The sequence below is a fragment of the Mobula hypostoma genome, chromosome 9 (assembly GCF_963921235.1).
Source record: "Mobula hypostoma chromosome 9, sMobHyp1.1, whole genome shotgun sequence".
Classification (NCBI taxonomy): Eukaryota; Metazoa; Chordata; class Chondrichthyes; order Myliobatiformes; family Myliobatidae; genus Mobula; species Mobula hypostoma.
In genome coordinates, this window is record NC_086105.1 from 45,949,556 (window position 1) to 45,965,462 (window position 15,907).

Genomic DNA, 15,907 nt, shown 5'->3' on the forward strand with positions numbered 1-15,907 from the left:
TCTAGTACTTTTATTAACTATTTTAAATCTATACCCAATGTTTTTTGACTCTTCTGCTAAGGACAGGTCAATCCGTTTTTACACAGTCTTACCCTCCGTTCATTTTTTTTGTGCCAAACAAAGCAAATTATACTTATCCCCATAGCTACAATTTTGTCGTCCTCATAAACTTCCTCTAAACTCTCTTCAGTCCAATAACATCTTTCTCACTATGTGGACCCGAACTATTTGCTCCACTCAAGTAGTCGTCTAACCAATGCTGCATACCATTTCAGCATAACCTCCCTGCTCTCAGCTAATAAAACAAAGCATTGCAAATGCTTTTTTAACCACTTTATTTGACATCCTACTACCTTGAAGAATCCTTGGATGCAAGCTCCACTTTGTCCCTCCACACCACTCAGGATTGTGCTATTTATTTCACATTATCTTGCTCTGTTGCATCATCCAAATACATGACCTTCTACTGGATTAAAGTGGTTTTGCACTTTTCCTCTCAATCAGCTGACTCATCTGTTTGGTCCTGCTGCAGAGTGAAGCTTTGCTTCTCACTGTAAACCACACAGCCATGTTCTGTAGTCTTTAATATGCTCCATATAGTTATGGCAACCAGAAATCAAGCTCTAAAATCTAACCTCCAACGACACACTCACTTCACTTCACACAGTTTTGCTTGAACTTCCTATGTTCTTACCTGGCAACAAGTACCTTCACACCAGCTAATACAGTTTTGGTATTTAGAGCGTCACCTGTGTAAATAAAAACTAACAACTAGATTGAGCAACTCATACAAAATGCCAGATGAACTCATCAGGCCAGGCTTTATCTATGGAGGGCAAGAAGAAAAAGAAGAAAGTCCTCAACTCCGAGTGCAGTCATCGGGACACTGTCATGACGGCTTTTTTTTTTAGCAGGCTTTCTTAGTTTTACGAGGCCGAGTTGCTAGATAGGCGCTTAGCCCAGCATGGATGGAAAGCACGCAAGGGAGCTGGCTGGATTCGAACTCGGGAGGCTTCGTTCCGAAGGCCGGCGCTGATGCCACTACGCCACCAGCCAGCACATGGAGGGTAATAAGCAGTCAATGTTTCAGGCTTAGACCTGGCGAAGGGACTCCGCCTGAAATGTTGACCATTTATTCTGCTCCATTGATGCTGCCTGACCTGCCGAGTTCCTCCAGCATTTTATGCATTGCTCGGGATTTCCGGCATCTTCAGAATCTCTTACGTTTAGTAACTAGCTTGGCTGGTGTGAAGACTGTTGCCAGTAAAAGATTATTCAAGGCTTCTTGGACTCCTAACCAACCTGCACATTTTTCAATATTGTTCCAGGGAAGAATGAAGATACAACACAGCCTGGGGAGTGAATTTGAACACTTTGATCCATCTCGAGCAGATGCTCCCAACTTTTTTTATGCCATGGACCTCTACCATTACCTAAGGGTTCCATGGACCCCAGGTTGGAAACCCCTGATCTAGAGCTTTTCTATCAGATCGGCCTTCAGTAGACTTGTTGCTTGTTCTACATGCACAAACCCTCCCATATGAATTCTCCTCCTCCCCCCACGTCCAGCTCAAGCAACACTCAATCAGGTATATCAGCTGTTAATCTACAGAGGTGACAGCCAAAGTTGCAAACGTGTAAAGAAGGCCAATCAATTGCCAACACTGATAAGTGGGGGAAAAAGACTGAGAATTAAGAAATCCATCAAGTTTGAGAAAGATTGAGAAGGATGTGCAATAACTATTGAATGGATGCAAGTGGGGAGATTTCAGAATCTTTTATCAATAAAGCAATGCAAAACAAGCAAGGTTGTGATGTTAGGATAGGAAGTTAGAGGTGGAAAAGAGAATTTCTATCATAGGATAATCTTGTTCGCATCTAGTCCAGGTATTTGTAAGATGTTTTTGCCCTATTTTCTTGCATATCAGAGATACAGGATAAACCAATTTATCTCCACCAACCCTGGTAATTAAGTGACACAGTTGGAGGATATTATTCAGGTTTGGAATAAACTTGGATGATGATCACTGTATACTGCTAACAAGGCGGGAGGAATTTAAATGCGGCCATGGGTCAAGAACTGTGGCAGATGCTAGTTGAATGCTTGGAGGTTAAACCATAACAATTAGCTGAAACCTAATTAATGTCCTCATGAAGTAGAATCCAAGCTGTGTCTGTACACTGATAGTACCAACCAGACCTTGAGCAAATAACCAGACATTGAGCTGTGGCAGTTAATACAGGAACACATGAGAATGCAGAGTATAAACAGGCTTGGCTTAGGAAGCGCACAGAAGTGATTCAGTGAACTGATATGAACTTTGTAAGGAAAACTGGTCAATTGTATCCCCCTAACTTTCGAGACACAGATGCTTACCAACGACTACGCAAGAAACAGCAAATTCTTGTGCTGATGCATTCCTGAACTGATTATATAAACTGATCTGCTCCTATATCTTATGATCTTATGTGGCAACTGCAGAGAAAGCTAGTATTTATTTATCCAAGATTTATCAGGTGTTTTGTGATTTGCTGAAACAATAAGTAATTGCTACATAATTTTTTTTAGCCTTAATCCTTGGATAATACATCATGAGCCAATATTAATGACTCATACATGCCAAAGGCAGCTTCAAGGTACAATTGCAATCGTGAATAAAAAATAATGTGAGGATAAAAAAGCCAAGTCCTTGTTATAACAGACTCACTTAATACAAACCTTGTGTGATGATAAACACTTCCTTCTCCCCTGCCAGAAACTATTGTATGCAGCAGAAGAATGTACATCTTGGAAGATGAGCCCCTTGATAAAGGTTGGCTGATTTCCCCCAGAAAAATAAAATTAAATTGCTGCAAGACCAGTGAATACACAAAGATTTACCCAAAGTAGAACAGCCTATTTGAGCTGGGTGTAGCAGCAAAGCAAATTATAATATCACTCCAGATCAGTGCAAACACTATTATTTGCATAAATGGCCACATATTCCCTTGTTGACAATGGAAATTGGCTGATTATCAACAATCTCCAAATTCTGTTCTTCTTAATATAGTTAGTCAATGCCTGAGGCATGGAATGAAGACAAGTACAATACAAACAACAAAAAGAACATTATATAGCTCTATTACACAAGTAAAGAATATGAAAAAACAAGTAAGAAAAGACACTGTGAAGCTGGGTGTTCGTCCGTCGATGTCGATGAGGACCTCGACACCATTATGATGGTGTCGAGACTAGCGCAACATGGATTTAAGTGTGGGAGAGTTGTACAGAGTCAGCCTCACTCTCTCTTCCCAATTTCCATCTGGATCCAGTAGCAAGACAGAGTCGAGACGACTGGAGATGGGATTAGGTGCAGTGGATGACCAGGACGTCTTCTGTGTCTTGTCTTGCTCTACACGTTCCACGACGCTTGCAGAGACTGCCTTCTTGACAGTTGGACCTTCCACTGGTCTCGTCTGCTCAATCCGCCAGAGTCTGTCTTCATATGCTGGGTAAGATCCAACTCGAAGTACCAAGATAAACTTAAAAAGACAAGCATTTTTATAGGAATTTATTATGTTCTAAAGAGTTTCAAATTGTTCCACACACACAAGCATCTCAGGTTGCGATTGCAGTTCCCCTTTAAGAAAATGGAAGTGGGGAAGGCGCACCCGTCTTCAAGTATGATTGAAACGCAGAGGCTTTAGACCCCCTATCCCAACTCTCCCGCTGGTGTATGTACAGTCTGTGGAAAATAAAACTGGAGACCTCAGAGCAAGATTGCTGTACCACAGGGACAGCAAGTCAAGTCCAAATTCAAGATTAATTGCCATTCAACCATACATGAATACTCATGAATACGGCCAAACAAACCTGTGTTACTCCGGGGCCAAGGTACAAAACAAAGAACCAACAGCACAAGCCAAACATAGCACATATAAGCAGCAATACAATTTAGCCACTCAAAAAAATACATAGTACATGTCCCTGAGTCCATGAATGTTGCAGCAGTCTGCAGTAGAACACAAAACATCGTCTTCTGCTAAGTGAACAGTGGAAGTAGCACTGCCTCCAGCATGGACGTCATGTCAGTCTGGTGGTGTGCACCAACTCCAGTGCCTCTCTCTAGGAGGCCGCAAACCGGTGACACCACGGATGGACGCTGAGTCCTCGTTACGACTGAGGCCACCCACCTCTCCCACTGTTTGCCAATAAAAAATAGTGAATTGGACTTGCAGCATTCCACATTACCAATGCCCAGCAGGGTCCTGCAACCACAAGAAAACTGACTAAGACGAACACTCAGTGTTAGACTGCACACCGCCTTGGCACAATGACTCCTCTCTCTCGCAGGCAGCAGCACGGTTCACACTAAGTCCAGCTCCTTCAGTTTCCTTGCCAATGAGCAACTCGCTGATGTAGATCTGCAGTACTTTAAAGTCCTTAATGTCCAGCAGAGTCTTGCAATTATTAAAAATACATTTAATAAAGACAATAACACCTTTAGTTGGTTCCATAGGAGCCATTGCGTCTGAGTGTGCCGCCATCTTACAAGAAGCACTCTTCAGGGACTGCTGTGCATTTTGCGTCATGGAAGCATAGCTATCCACTGCCATTTCAGATGCGGAGCTGGAGCTCGATGGTTTCACGATTCTCCGCAAAGCCTTTTAAAGGCAGAGGAGGTGGACGGTTTCTGTCTTTGTCCTGTTCAGCCAACCTGAAACAACCAGTGGTAAAATGTTGTCCATTTAATCTGCCAAGGGAGTTTTCTGCCATCTTCCTGGCAGTGGTGTACATTCCACCCCAGGACAATGTCAGGTAGGCACTGGAGGAACTGAGCAATGTAATCAGCATGAACAACACAGTGCACTCTGATTCCTCCACCATCATTGCAGAAGATTTCAACCAGGCCTGCTTCAAGAAGTATCTGAACAACCGCCACCAACATATCACCCAAGGAACCAGAGGGCAAACTACAGACTTGACTTCTGTTATGCCATTATCAACAACACTTACTGTGCCATCTCACATCCACATTTTGTAAGGTCCAATCATCCGGCTGTACTTCTACTTCCAGTATATAGGCAGAGTCTAAAGACTGCAGCATTAGTGGTAAAGACCAAGAAGGTATGGTCAAAGCAGGCAGAAGAACACTTACAGGACTGCTTTGAGTTGGTGGACTGGTCAATGTTCAGAATTCACCTTCACGTCTGAATGAATATGCCACAGTTGTCATCAACTTCATCAAGACCTATGTACAAGTACCTATAAAAAGTATTAAACCCATTGGAAGTTTTCATATTTTATTTTTTTACAACATTGAATCACAGTGGATTTAATTTGGCTTTTTTACACTGATCAACTGAAAAGACACTTTTGTGTCAGAGTGAAAACAAATTTCTACAAATTGGTCTAATTTTATTACAGTAATAAATAATTGATTGCATAATTATTCACCCCCTTCAAGTGAGTGTTTAGTAGATGCACCTTTGATAGCAATTACAGCCTTGAGATTGTGTGGTTAGGTCTCTATCAGCTTTGCACATCTGGACAGTGCAACTTCTTCCCATTCTTCCTTACAAAATTGCTCAAGATCAGTCAGATTGCATGGGGATCATGAGTGAACAGCTCTTTTCAAGTCCAGCCACGAATTCTCAGTTGGATTGAGGTCTGGACTCAGACTTAGCCACTCCAGGACATTAATTTTATTGTTTTTAAGCCATTCCTGAATAGCTTTGGCTTTATGCTTGGGGTCATTGCCTTGGTGGAAAACAAATCTTCTCCCAAGTCACAGTTCCCTTGCAGACTGCATCAGGTTTTCCTCCAGGACTTCCCTGTATTTTGCTGCCTTCATTTTACCCTCTACCTTCACAAGCCTTCCAGGTCCTGCTGCAGTGAATCATCCCCACAGCATGACGCAGCCACCACCACGTTTCACAGTAGGAATAGTGTGTTTTTGAAGATGTGCGGTGTTTAGCTTATGCCAAACAGAGCATTTAATGTGATAGCCAAAGAGCTCAATTTTCGTTTCATTAGACCATAGAACCTTCTTCCAGCTGACTTCAGAGTTTCCCTAATGTCTTCTGGCAAACTCTAACCGAGATTGTATGAGAGTTTTTTTTTCCAAACGGTCGCTCTCTCTTTGCCATTCCTCCATAAAACTGTGACTGATGAAGCACCCAGACAACAGTTGTTGTATGTACAGTCTCTCTCATCTTAGCTACTGAAGCCTGTAACTCCTCCACAGTTGTCATAGGTCTCCCTCACTAGCCCCTCCTTGCACAGTCACTCAGTTTTTGAGGACGGCCTACTCTAGGCAGATTTACAGCCATATTCTTTCCATTTCTTGATGATTGACGTAACTGTATTCAGTGACTTGGAATTTTTCTAGTATCAATCTCCTGACTTGTGCTTTTCAAAAAGCTTTTCACAGAGTTGCCTGGAGGATACTGACTCACCAGCAGTTGGACCTTCTAGATACAGATACATTTTTACTACAATCAATTGGAACACCTTGAATAATTATGTGACTTCTAAAAACAATTGGCTGCACCAGTGATGATTTGGTGTGACATATTAAAGGGGGTAAACACTCATGCCATCAATTATTTTGTGTTTTATATTTGTAACTAATTTAGATCACGTTGTAGACACCTGTTTTCACTTTGACCTGAAAGAGTCTTTTTCTATTGATCAGTGTCAAAATGCCAGATTAATTCCACCGTGATTCAATGTTGTAAAACAATAAAACGTGAAAACTTCCAAGGAGGATGAATACTTTTTATTGGCAATGTAGTTGACTGTGTGCCTTTCAGAACATACTGGACATACCTAAATCAAAAGGCATGCATGAACCCGGACATCCATAGTCTGCTGAGGGCAATATCTGTGGGTTTGAAGACTGGTGATCCAGAAATATACAAGAAGTCCAGATACAACCTAAAGGCGGCTATTTTAAGGGTAAAAATATATCTAATTAAGGTCAGAGACTGAATCAGATGCATATCAACTCTGGCAGAGCTTGAAGGCCATTACTTTCTAAAAAGCAAAATCTATCAGAATTAATAGCTGTAATGCTTCACTCCCAGATGAGCTCAACACCTTTTAAGCACACTTTTAAAGTGAGAATAAATCTACACCTATGCAAATCCCCACAACAAATGGTGACCCTGTGATCTCTGTCTCGGTGGCCAATGCCAGAACATTTTGCAAGAGGATCAATCCTTGCAAGGCATCAGACCTTGATGGTGTACCCCGAAGGGCTCTGAAAATCTGTGCCAACCAACTGGCAGGAGTGGTCAAGGACATCTTCAGCCTCTCACTGCTGTAGTCAGAGATTCCCACCTGCTTCAAAAGGGTGACAATCATACCAGTGCCCAAGAAGAGCAGGGTGAGCTGCCTCAACAACTATTACCCAGTGATACTCACTGTGATGAAGTGCTTTGAGAGGTTGGTCATGGCCAGAATCAACTCCTGCCTAAGCAAGGACCTGGATCTGTTGCCTATCTCCACTCGGCCGCCGATCATCTGGACACTAGCAATGTCTATGTCAGGCTGCTGTTTACTGACTGCAGCTCAGCCTTCAAAACAATCATACCCTCAGTTCTAATCAACAAGCTCCAAAACCTGGGACTCTGTACCTCCCTCTGCAGCAGGATCCTTGACTTCCTCACCAGATTACAGTCTGTGCAGATTGGAAATATCATCACCTCCTCACAGACAATCGACACTGGTACACCTGAAGGATGCATGCTTAGCCCACTGCTCTATTCTCTCTACACCCAAGAACATGTGGCTAAGCACAGGTCAAACGCCATCTATAAAATTGTCGATGACACAGCTACTGTTGGCAGAATTTGCAGCGGTGAGGAGGAAGCATACAGAGTGAAATAGATCAGCTGGTTGATGGAGGTGCAGCAACAACCTTGCATTCAATGTCAATAAGACCAAGGAATTGATTATGGACTTCAGTAAGGGGAAGTTGAGGGACCATATACCAGTCCTCATCAAAGGATCAGAAGCGGAAAGGGTGAACATTTTCACAAGTTCCTGGGTGTCAACTCTGAGGATCTATCCTAAGCCGAACACATCGACTATATTTTATTCGGAGTTTGAGGAGAATTTGTATGTCACCAAAGACACTCGCAAATTTCTACAGATGAACTGTGGAGAGCATTCTAACTAGTTGCATCATTATTTGGTATGGAGGAGCCACTCCATAGGATAGGAAAAGGCTACAGGAAGTTGTAAACTCTGCCAGCTGTACCATGGCCACTAGTGTCCCCAACATTAAAGACCCCCATCACCCAGTTCATACCCTCTTCCCATTGCTAAAATCAAGGAAGAGGTACAAGAGCCTCTGGACATAAACATCATTTCAGGAACAGCTTCTTCCCCTCCACTATCAGATTTCTGATTGGACAAATGAACCCATATACACTACTTTGGTATTTTCCCTCTCTTTTTGCACTAATATATAATTTAATTTTAATATATACTTCCAATTTTAATTAAGTGTTTATTATTATTATGTATTGCAATGTACTACTGCACAAAACAAATTTCATGACATATCCTGATGATATTAAACCTGATTCGGATGGATTGTGCTCAAATTCAATGATTAGTTTGTCTGTTTGATCCTGCTGGTAATTTGATGAAAAGCAAGACAGAACAAACAGAAAAAGAATGACCAGTTGTGGGTTTTTGGCCTGAACACTGAGAAAGCTGTTCACGCCTCTTCCTGGTTGCCTTTTGTATTTTCAACAACGTGAAAAACACAGGCAAAGCATCAGAAGGGACATTTGAAATGGTGGTTAGTAGAGTAAGGTATCCCAAGTTCCACTGTGGTGGTGAAGAATCAAAAACACAGACGTTTTCGGAGGCTGACTTGCTGACTTAAGTTACAATGCCCTAGAGAGGAAAGGAGGCATTGGGTACTAAAAGGCTTTAGTACTTCCAAGAGGATTTGAAACAGGAAATAGGAGCTTGGCTGATGAAGAGCTGCTCTGCTGATATCTCCTAACTTCAAGTACACAATTAATCATCAGAAAGAAAACTAGTTGCTTCTGAGCAACTGAAAACCATGATTTAGCTGATGAAATTCATGCTGCTTTGATCAAACTTGCAGTATGAAAGCAATAAGAACAACTCCATCAATCTTGCCATCACACTAGATGAAAGCAAGGCTTGAATCTGCCATATATTCTATCCATTTATAGCATGTAGGCAAGGTCAGTATATAATATGCATCACTAGTATTTCTTGAGAAAAGTGGTGGCAAGCTACTTTCTTAAACTGCTGCAGTCTCTGAGATGAAGACACTTTGAAGATCAGTCATTTGGGGATTTTGATCAAATGACAATGCGGAAACAACAATGTTTCCAAGTCAGGAGAGGGTGTATTTTGATGGGAAAATTGCATTTAGTGGGACTTCCAGTGCATTCATTGCCCTTGATGTCCTAAGTGGTTTGATATTGCAGGTTTGGATGTCAATAGCCTTGCAAGTTGCAGTCGATCTTGCAAGAACCATATTCTACAATGCACTGCACAGTAGTGGTGGAGGAAGGAAATGTCTGGTGGTGGATGGGTTTCCAATCAAATAGGCTTCTTGCTCTGGATGCTGACTAGCTTCTTGAGGATTCTGGAAATGTACTCAGCGAGATAGCATTTCATCACACTTCTGACTTAGTGGATGCGGGAGAAGAACCAGCGACTCAGAAAGAAGTCACCTGCTGCCTGATACCCAGCCTCTGACCTGTTCTTGTTCCACATTACTTATGTGGGCTATCCAGTAGGTTTCTAGACAATGCATGTTGATTGGGGCAGGTGGTTGAAGTCAACAATGGTAAAGCTGTTGAATGCTTAGTTAGGATGGTTGGACTGTAGATTTTCTTCCCAAAGAAATATAAAAGGAAGAAGAAATGCGAGAGAATCTGATGGGCTTTTATTACTGCCACATTATTGATATTAGCCTTGTTTCTAAAAAAAAAGCCTTTTTACTGTCTTGAACTGAAATTAAATGGAAGTTTTCATATATCCAGATTATTAGTCCAGCACTCTGGATTATTAGGCCACAAAGGTGCCCTTGACAACTGTTTGACAGGAAGACCTGGGGTTCTGATCTAGCAATGATTACATTACATCAGGAATCTGTCATGTGGAACTGACATATTCCCATGCATTTATTGCCCTTGTTTCTCAAAAGATTTACAAAATGGTGACAGCATTGAAGGAATCTAATCTACCCTTTGAGTGCACTGGCTCTTTGTCAGATTGATCCAAATAGTCCTTTCCTCCACCTATCCCCACAGCCTCACTAATTCTTTCCTTTCAGGTAATTATCCAGTTTTCTTTTGAAAGCTACAAATGTACCTGTGTTTATTACTGCTTCTGACAAAGGCATTTCAGACCCTGACCATTTGAGGCATGGGACATTTTCAGTTCTCTGAATCTTCATCTTCATCTTTCGTCCCCTAGTTCTTCAACCTGTGCCAGTGGGAATGGTTTCCCCTCCTTAATCTGTCCATACTCATCATCATTTGTAGCAATGCTGTCAGATCTCCTTGCAACCTTACCGTTCCAGGAACAAACACAGCTCCTGCAGTCTCTCCACAAAACAAATGTTCTTCATCCCAAGTGTAGGAGCCATGTATTTTCTTTCTGTCTGTAATGTATTTTGTGATGCATTTATTATGGTAATTTGTCATGTGGGTTGGAGTGTGGTAGAAACAAATTTGAGTATTGTTATTTATTCATCCTTTGACTTAGTTAGTTGTTAGATAGCAGCAGCCGGAAAATGATATTTTTTTGTTGACTGCTAATTGAGGTGTTAATTGGAACATTATTAGACTGCTTAAATATGCACAGAACACTGATATCACTATTAGACTGCTATAGCGTTGATTTAGTTTTGTTACTTTTTATTACTACGAGATTGTTCACCTTTGCTAGTTTTTTAGTAAAGGATCAAACATACCTTTCTCGATTTTAGAATTTGGTTATTTTGGAAGCATGTTGTACAATGTCAACCTCCTAGCTTAGTCCCTCTGTGGTTTTGGTTTGTTTTAAAGTAACTGCTGCTCCAAGATTCATTTTACTCTTTTTCATCTGACCCTGTCCCTTTGCGCTCTGGTTTGGGAGGGGGATCTGATAAGGCAGTGGTGACCTCCTGCAGAGACTGTGAATAGCAGGCACCACAGCCAAGGTCAAGTTGTATACAAGGGTGGACTGAGTGCAGATCAATCTGATGAGTGGCAAGATAACCTCAACCACAAATTCAATCCTTCACACATCAAGTAATTGGTCAGAGGTGTGACTCTCTGACAGAATACTTGTGAATCAATTGATTGGCGAACAAAATTCTAACTTGCAACTCAACAAAAAGCCTGAAATGCTTCAGCCTGCAGAGTAGGATGGAACACATTTGAGAGATTAAATCAGTACATGTGCTTGACACTGAAATAGTCCTGTTTTTTGTAAACTCATATCACATAGGTGCTGATTTCCCCAGATGTAAACTGCAGTGCTGCAATTATTCACAGCTACTTCTATATGACAGATGATCTGAACTCACTTCATAGCCTTCGATTGACCGCTGGGTCACAGGCGTCCAGGATACTTCAATCTCTGATGATGAGACACTCCAGGCAGTCAATTCTGCAGGTGCTTCACTGGGCTCTGGTTACAGAACAAAATACCAAATGACTTTATTGCAATAAAATCAAACTGCATAAATACATTTCATTTTAAACTGTCATGGCTTCAGTAACAGTAACAACAAAACACACAAACTGCTTGGCATTACTTCAAGAATTTCCAGCTGCTAATTAGAATTTCTAATTGTCTTATCAAATTAATTGATGTTTGAAATAGTTCGATACGCCTGAAAAGAATTTTACCATTGATGAACATACACCGGGCTTGAATAAAGCTACAGGAGACAAATAGTGGACATGATCTAGAATTCAAAATGTGGGAAGGTGGAGGAAAAAGATTCAACTATCGTATTCAAAAACAGTCTCAAAGATACTTGAGGAGAATAAAAGGTCACCGGGTTATAGGGAAAGAGCTGGGGAATGAGACAGACTAACTTGACCTTATCAATATCCAAAATGAGGATAATATTGCTGGATAGTGCAATTGAAATGTTCAGCACATCAATAGGCTCTTTGGTTCACTGTAGATAAAGCACATATTTGCATTAATCACATTTTTAAAAGTTTTCCCCACTTTCTTGTCAACTCCCTCAATTTCTACCACTCACCTGCACACTAGAGGCAATTTACAGTAGCCATTAACCTATCAACCTGCATGCCTTTGGGATGAGAGAGGAAACTGGAGCACTTGGGAATAACTCACAAGGAGAACATGCTGACCTCAGTCAGACAGAAACCGAGGCCAGGTCTGAACCGGGTTGCTGGAGTTGAGAGGCGATGGCTGTATTAGATGCAGTACTGGGCCATCTTCTGTCGTATTACTACAATTTCCCTGGTTACTCAGCCTTCCATTCCCATCTTCTAACTCATTCTATGTCATGACATTCAAGTGCTGTGATCTGATAAAACTTGAGTGCAATAACCAAGTCACCTCAATCTGATATTGCACTGTACATTTACATCATAATACTACAGAAGCAGTATTAGACCACGCTGTACACCCAAAATTGTTCCATCATTTAATAAGATGATGACTGATCGATTATAACTAGAATCCCCCATTTCATCTCCATGGTTACCTTTCACCCACCTGCTTTATCACAATTCCATCTATCTCTTCCTTTAAAATTTGCAAAATAAATCTGCTTCCATCAAAATTTATGCAGCAGAGTTCCAAAGATTCAGGATCTTCTGAGAGAAAGTAAAATCTCTCATCTCTATCATAAATGGGTGACTTCTGTACTTTAATCAGTGACTTCAGATTTTTCCACCTGAGGAAACATTCTTTCCACATCCATCCTTTCAAGACCCCTCATGTTGTTATTTGTTTCAATCAAGTCCCCTCTCAGTCTCCTAAACTCCAGTGAATAAAACCCTCATCTGATCAACCTTTACCCATTCCATGTTTTAATCTAGTTTATCACTGCAATCGTTTATGTCACAAAGACAGAAAATACTGGAAACCCTCAGCAGGTCAGGCAGAATCGGTAGAAAGAGACAAAGTATTAACATTTTGAGGAAAAGACCCTTTGTCATGGCTGAAGTATTAAATCAGTTCCTCTTTTTGCAGGTGCTGCATGGAACGTTGAGTGCTTCCAGCATTTTCTGTGTTTATTTCGGATTTCCAGCATCTGCAGCTTTTCTTTGAGAAAAATTCACAGTGGTTGACTGAACCTTTTACATAATGTAAGGTATACTGAAGAAGATATGGCAGTTGAGAGAAAACCAAAACGTAGCAGGGACGTCATCATGACTCGGTAGTTCATTGCTGGCAAGTATCTGAGATAACCCCAGTGCACAGAGGTCATTGCAACTGATACAGTCCCATGCTAACCTTCAGATATTCTATGAAATCACAGGATTGTTCAGCATTGATCAAAGGTGGCAACACTGGCCAAGGCACAGGGTATTGTAGCTTGGACCTGAGACTGTTAGCTCCCAGTAGAGTGTGCTGCAAACTGTATTCCATTGGATGTACATCAATACAGACATCACTCAGAACCACCAGGAAGCTTTAAAATTAGACCATAAGATCATCAGATATAGAAGCAGAAGTAGGCCATTCGGCCCATTGAGTCTGCTCCACCATTCCATCATGGGCTGATCCAATTCTTCCAGTCATCCCCACCAACCTGCTTTCACCCCATGCCTCTTGATGCCCTGACTAATCAAGAACCTTAAAGGGGAAAATCACCAGCAAAATTTATCAAAGGTAGTGATTTGACTCAGTGAATTGGCCTGTTCTGTGGGAAAACCAAATGACAAAAGGTGGGTATTGTAATTCACCATATTATAACCCAGGCAGAAATGTGAAGAGGTGCTGCCAATTTATGATAAGATCACAAGTCACAGTAATTGTAAAAACACAGAGCCTTCCTCATCACTTATGGCATATAGAGGAGACCCTGTTTCAAGAAAGTGGCATTTTTCATCAAGGACCCCTAACACCCAGTCATATACATCATTAGAGACCCTCTCCATCTAGGAAATGCCCACTGCTCATTACAACCTTCAGGGAAGAGATGAGGTGTCTGTAGACTCACAATAAATGAATTAAGAACAGCTTCTTCACCTCTGCCATCAGATTTCTGATCAATGCACACTAACTTGTCATTCCTTTTCTGTACTGTATCTACTTTTGTAAGTTATAGACTTTGTCCTCACACTGCACTGCTGCTGCGAAACAACAAATTTCAAATCATATGTCAATGATAGTAAATCTGATTCCAACTCCAAAGTTTTTTTTTCTTTATCAGTAATGCATAGATAGGTATTGGCAAGAGGGCTAAAAGGGTCTGTTTCTGTGCTGTACAATTCTATGACTTTCCATAAATCAATCTTCAGGTTTCCTGCTCTTCTTTATAACAGTCTGCCACTTTTCTTAATGTATTGGCATCTGTAATTCATCCTGTTAACCATGGCTTGGGCCACACTATATTTAAGTCTTTCTTCACGGAAATTGATACATAATTATTCAGAATTATGAATTACTCAAATGCTTACCATTACTGATCTACTGTCATAATATACACTCAGTGGCCAATTTATTAGGTACCTTCTGTACCTGATAAAGTGGCCATTGAGTCTATGTTTGTGATCTTCTGCTGCTGTGGCTCATCCATTTCAAAGTTTGACGTGTTATGCATTCACAGATATGTTTCTGCACACCACTGTTTTAATGTGTAATTATCTGAGTTCCTGACATCTTCCTGTCAGCTTGAACCATTCTTCTTTGACCCCTCTCATTAACAAGGTGTTTTTGGCCCTCAGAACTGCTGCTTACTGGATGATTTTTGTTTTCGCACCACTCTCCATGAACTCTAGAGACTGGGGTGCATCAAAAGTCTAGGAAATCAGCAGTCTTTGAGATACCCAAACCACTCCGTGTGGTACCAACAATCATTCCACTGTTAAAGTCACTTAGATCATATTTCTTCCCCATTCTGATGTTTGGTCTGAACAACAGCTGAACCTCTTGACCATGCCTTGAGTTGCTGCCACATGATTAGCTGATTAGTTATTTGCATTAACAAACAGGTGTACATTTGTACCTAATATAAGTGGCCACTGAGTGCAATTTCCCAATTATTAATTGATTTTTATAAGAGCAATTTTATATACAATTTAATAGTATCACTTTCAAACTCAAATTCTATCATGTTCCAATCACTCTCCTTACCATGATACTGCAGGAACAGATGAATGCATCTTTCAGATGGGAATAGGAAAGTGACGTGTTTCTGCTCAATTTTTTTGTATGTTTGTCTAAGATAAGGGAGTGAAGTATTGTCTTGGCTACAGTGTTCTCAATGATTAAACAACTTGTTAATATTTTCTGCCTTAATTTACAGAGGAAAACTGAGCACTGAAACAAGGTATACAAGAGCTGCCAGCATGAAATCTGTCAGCATGTTGTGGATTGGGGTAGAGAACAATGGAAACTACTATGTACATTTTGGAACTCTGCCTTGGAGCTTAGTGCTTCAAATAAACCACTGAGGGAAAACGAATAGATTTCAGAAATGAAAGGAAAACTGTTCAGTACTATTTTAATCACATGTATGTGTGCCTCCCCATTGCCACTGCTGAATGTCTGGCGGACAAGGAGTGATGATTCAAAAAGGTGACATCCATCATTAAGGACCCCCTTCACCCAAGACATCCCCTCTTCTCATTGCTACCATCAAGAAGGAGGTACAGGAGCCTAAAGGCACACACTCAATGATTCAGAAACAGCTTCATCCCCTCTGCTTATTTCTGAATGGACATT

At 41.1% G+C, this 15,907-nt stretch overlaps 1 protein-coding gene across 8 annotated transcripts in view; it reads right to left on the bottom strand.

The window, feature by feature from the left end:
- LOC134351697 (contactin-1-like) overlaps positions 1–15,907 on the bottom strand; it is a 752,292-nt gene that overhangs the window by 89,116 nt on the left and 647,269 nt on the right. For all 8 annotated transcript variants that reach the window (XM_063058216.1, XM_063058217.1, XM_063058215.1 and 5 more), the window contains one exon: positions 11,556–11,659. In XM_063058216.1, coding sequence (XP_062914286.1) covers positions 11,556–11,659 — 104 coding nt within the window. The remainder of the gene's footprint in view (positions 1–11,555; positions 11,660–15,907) is intronic.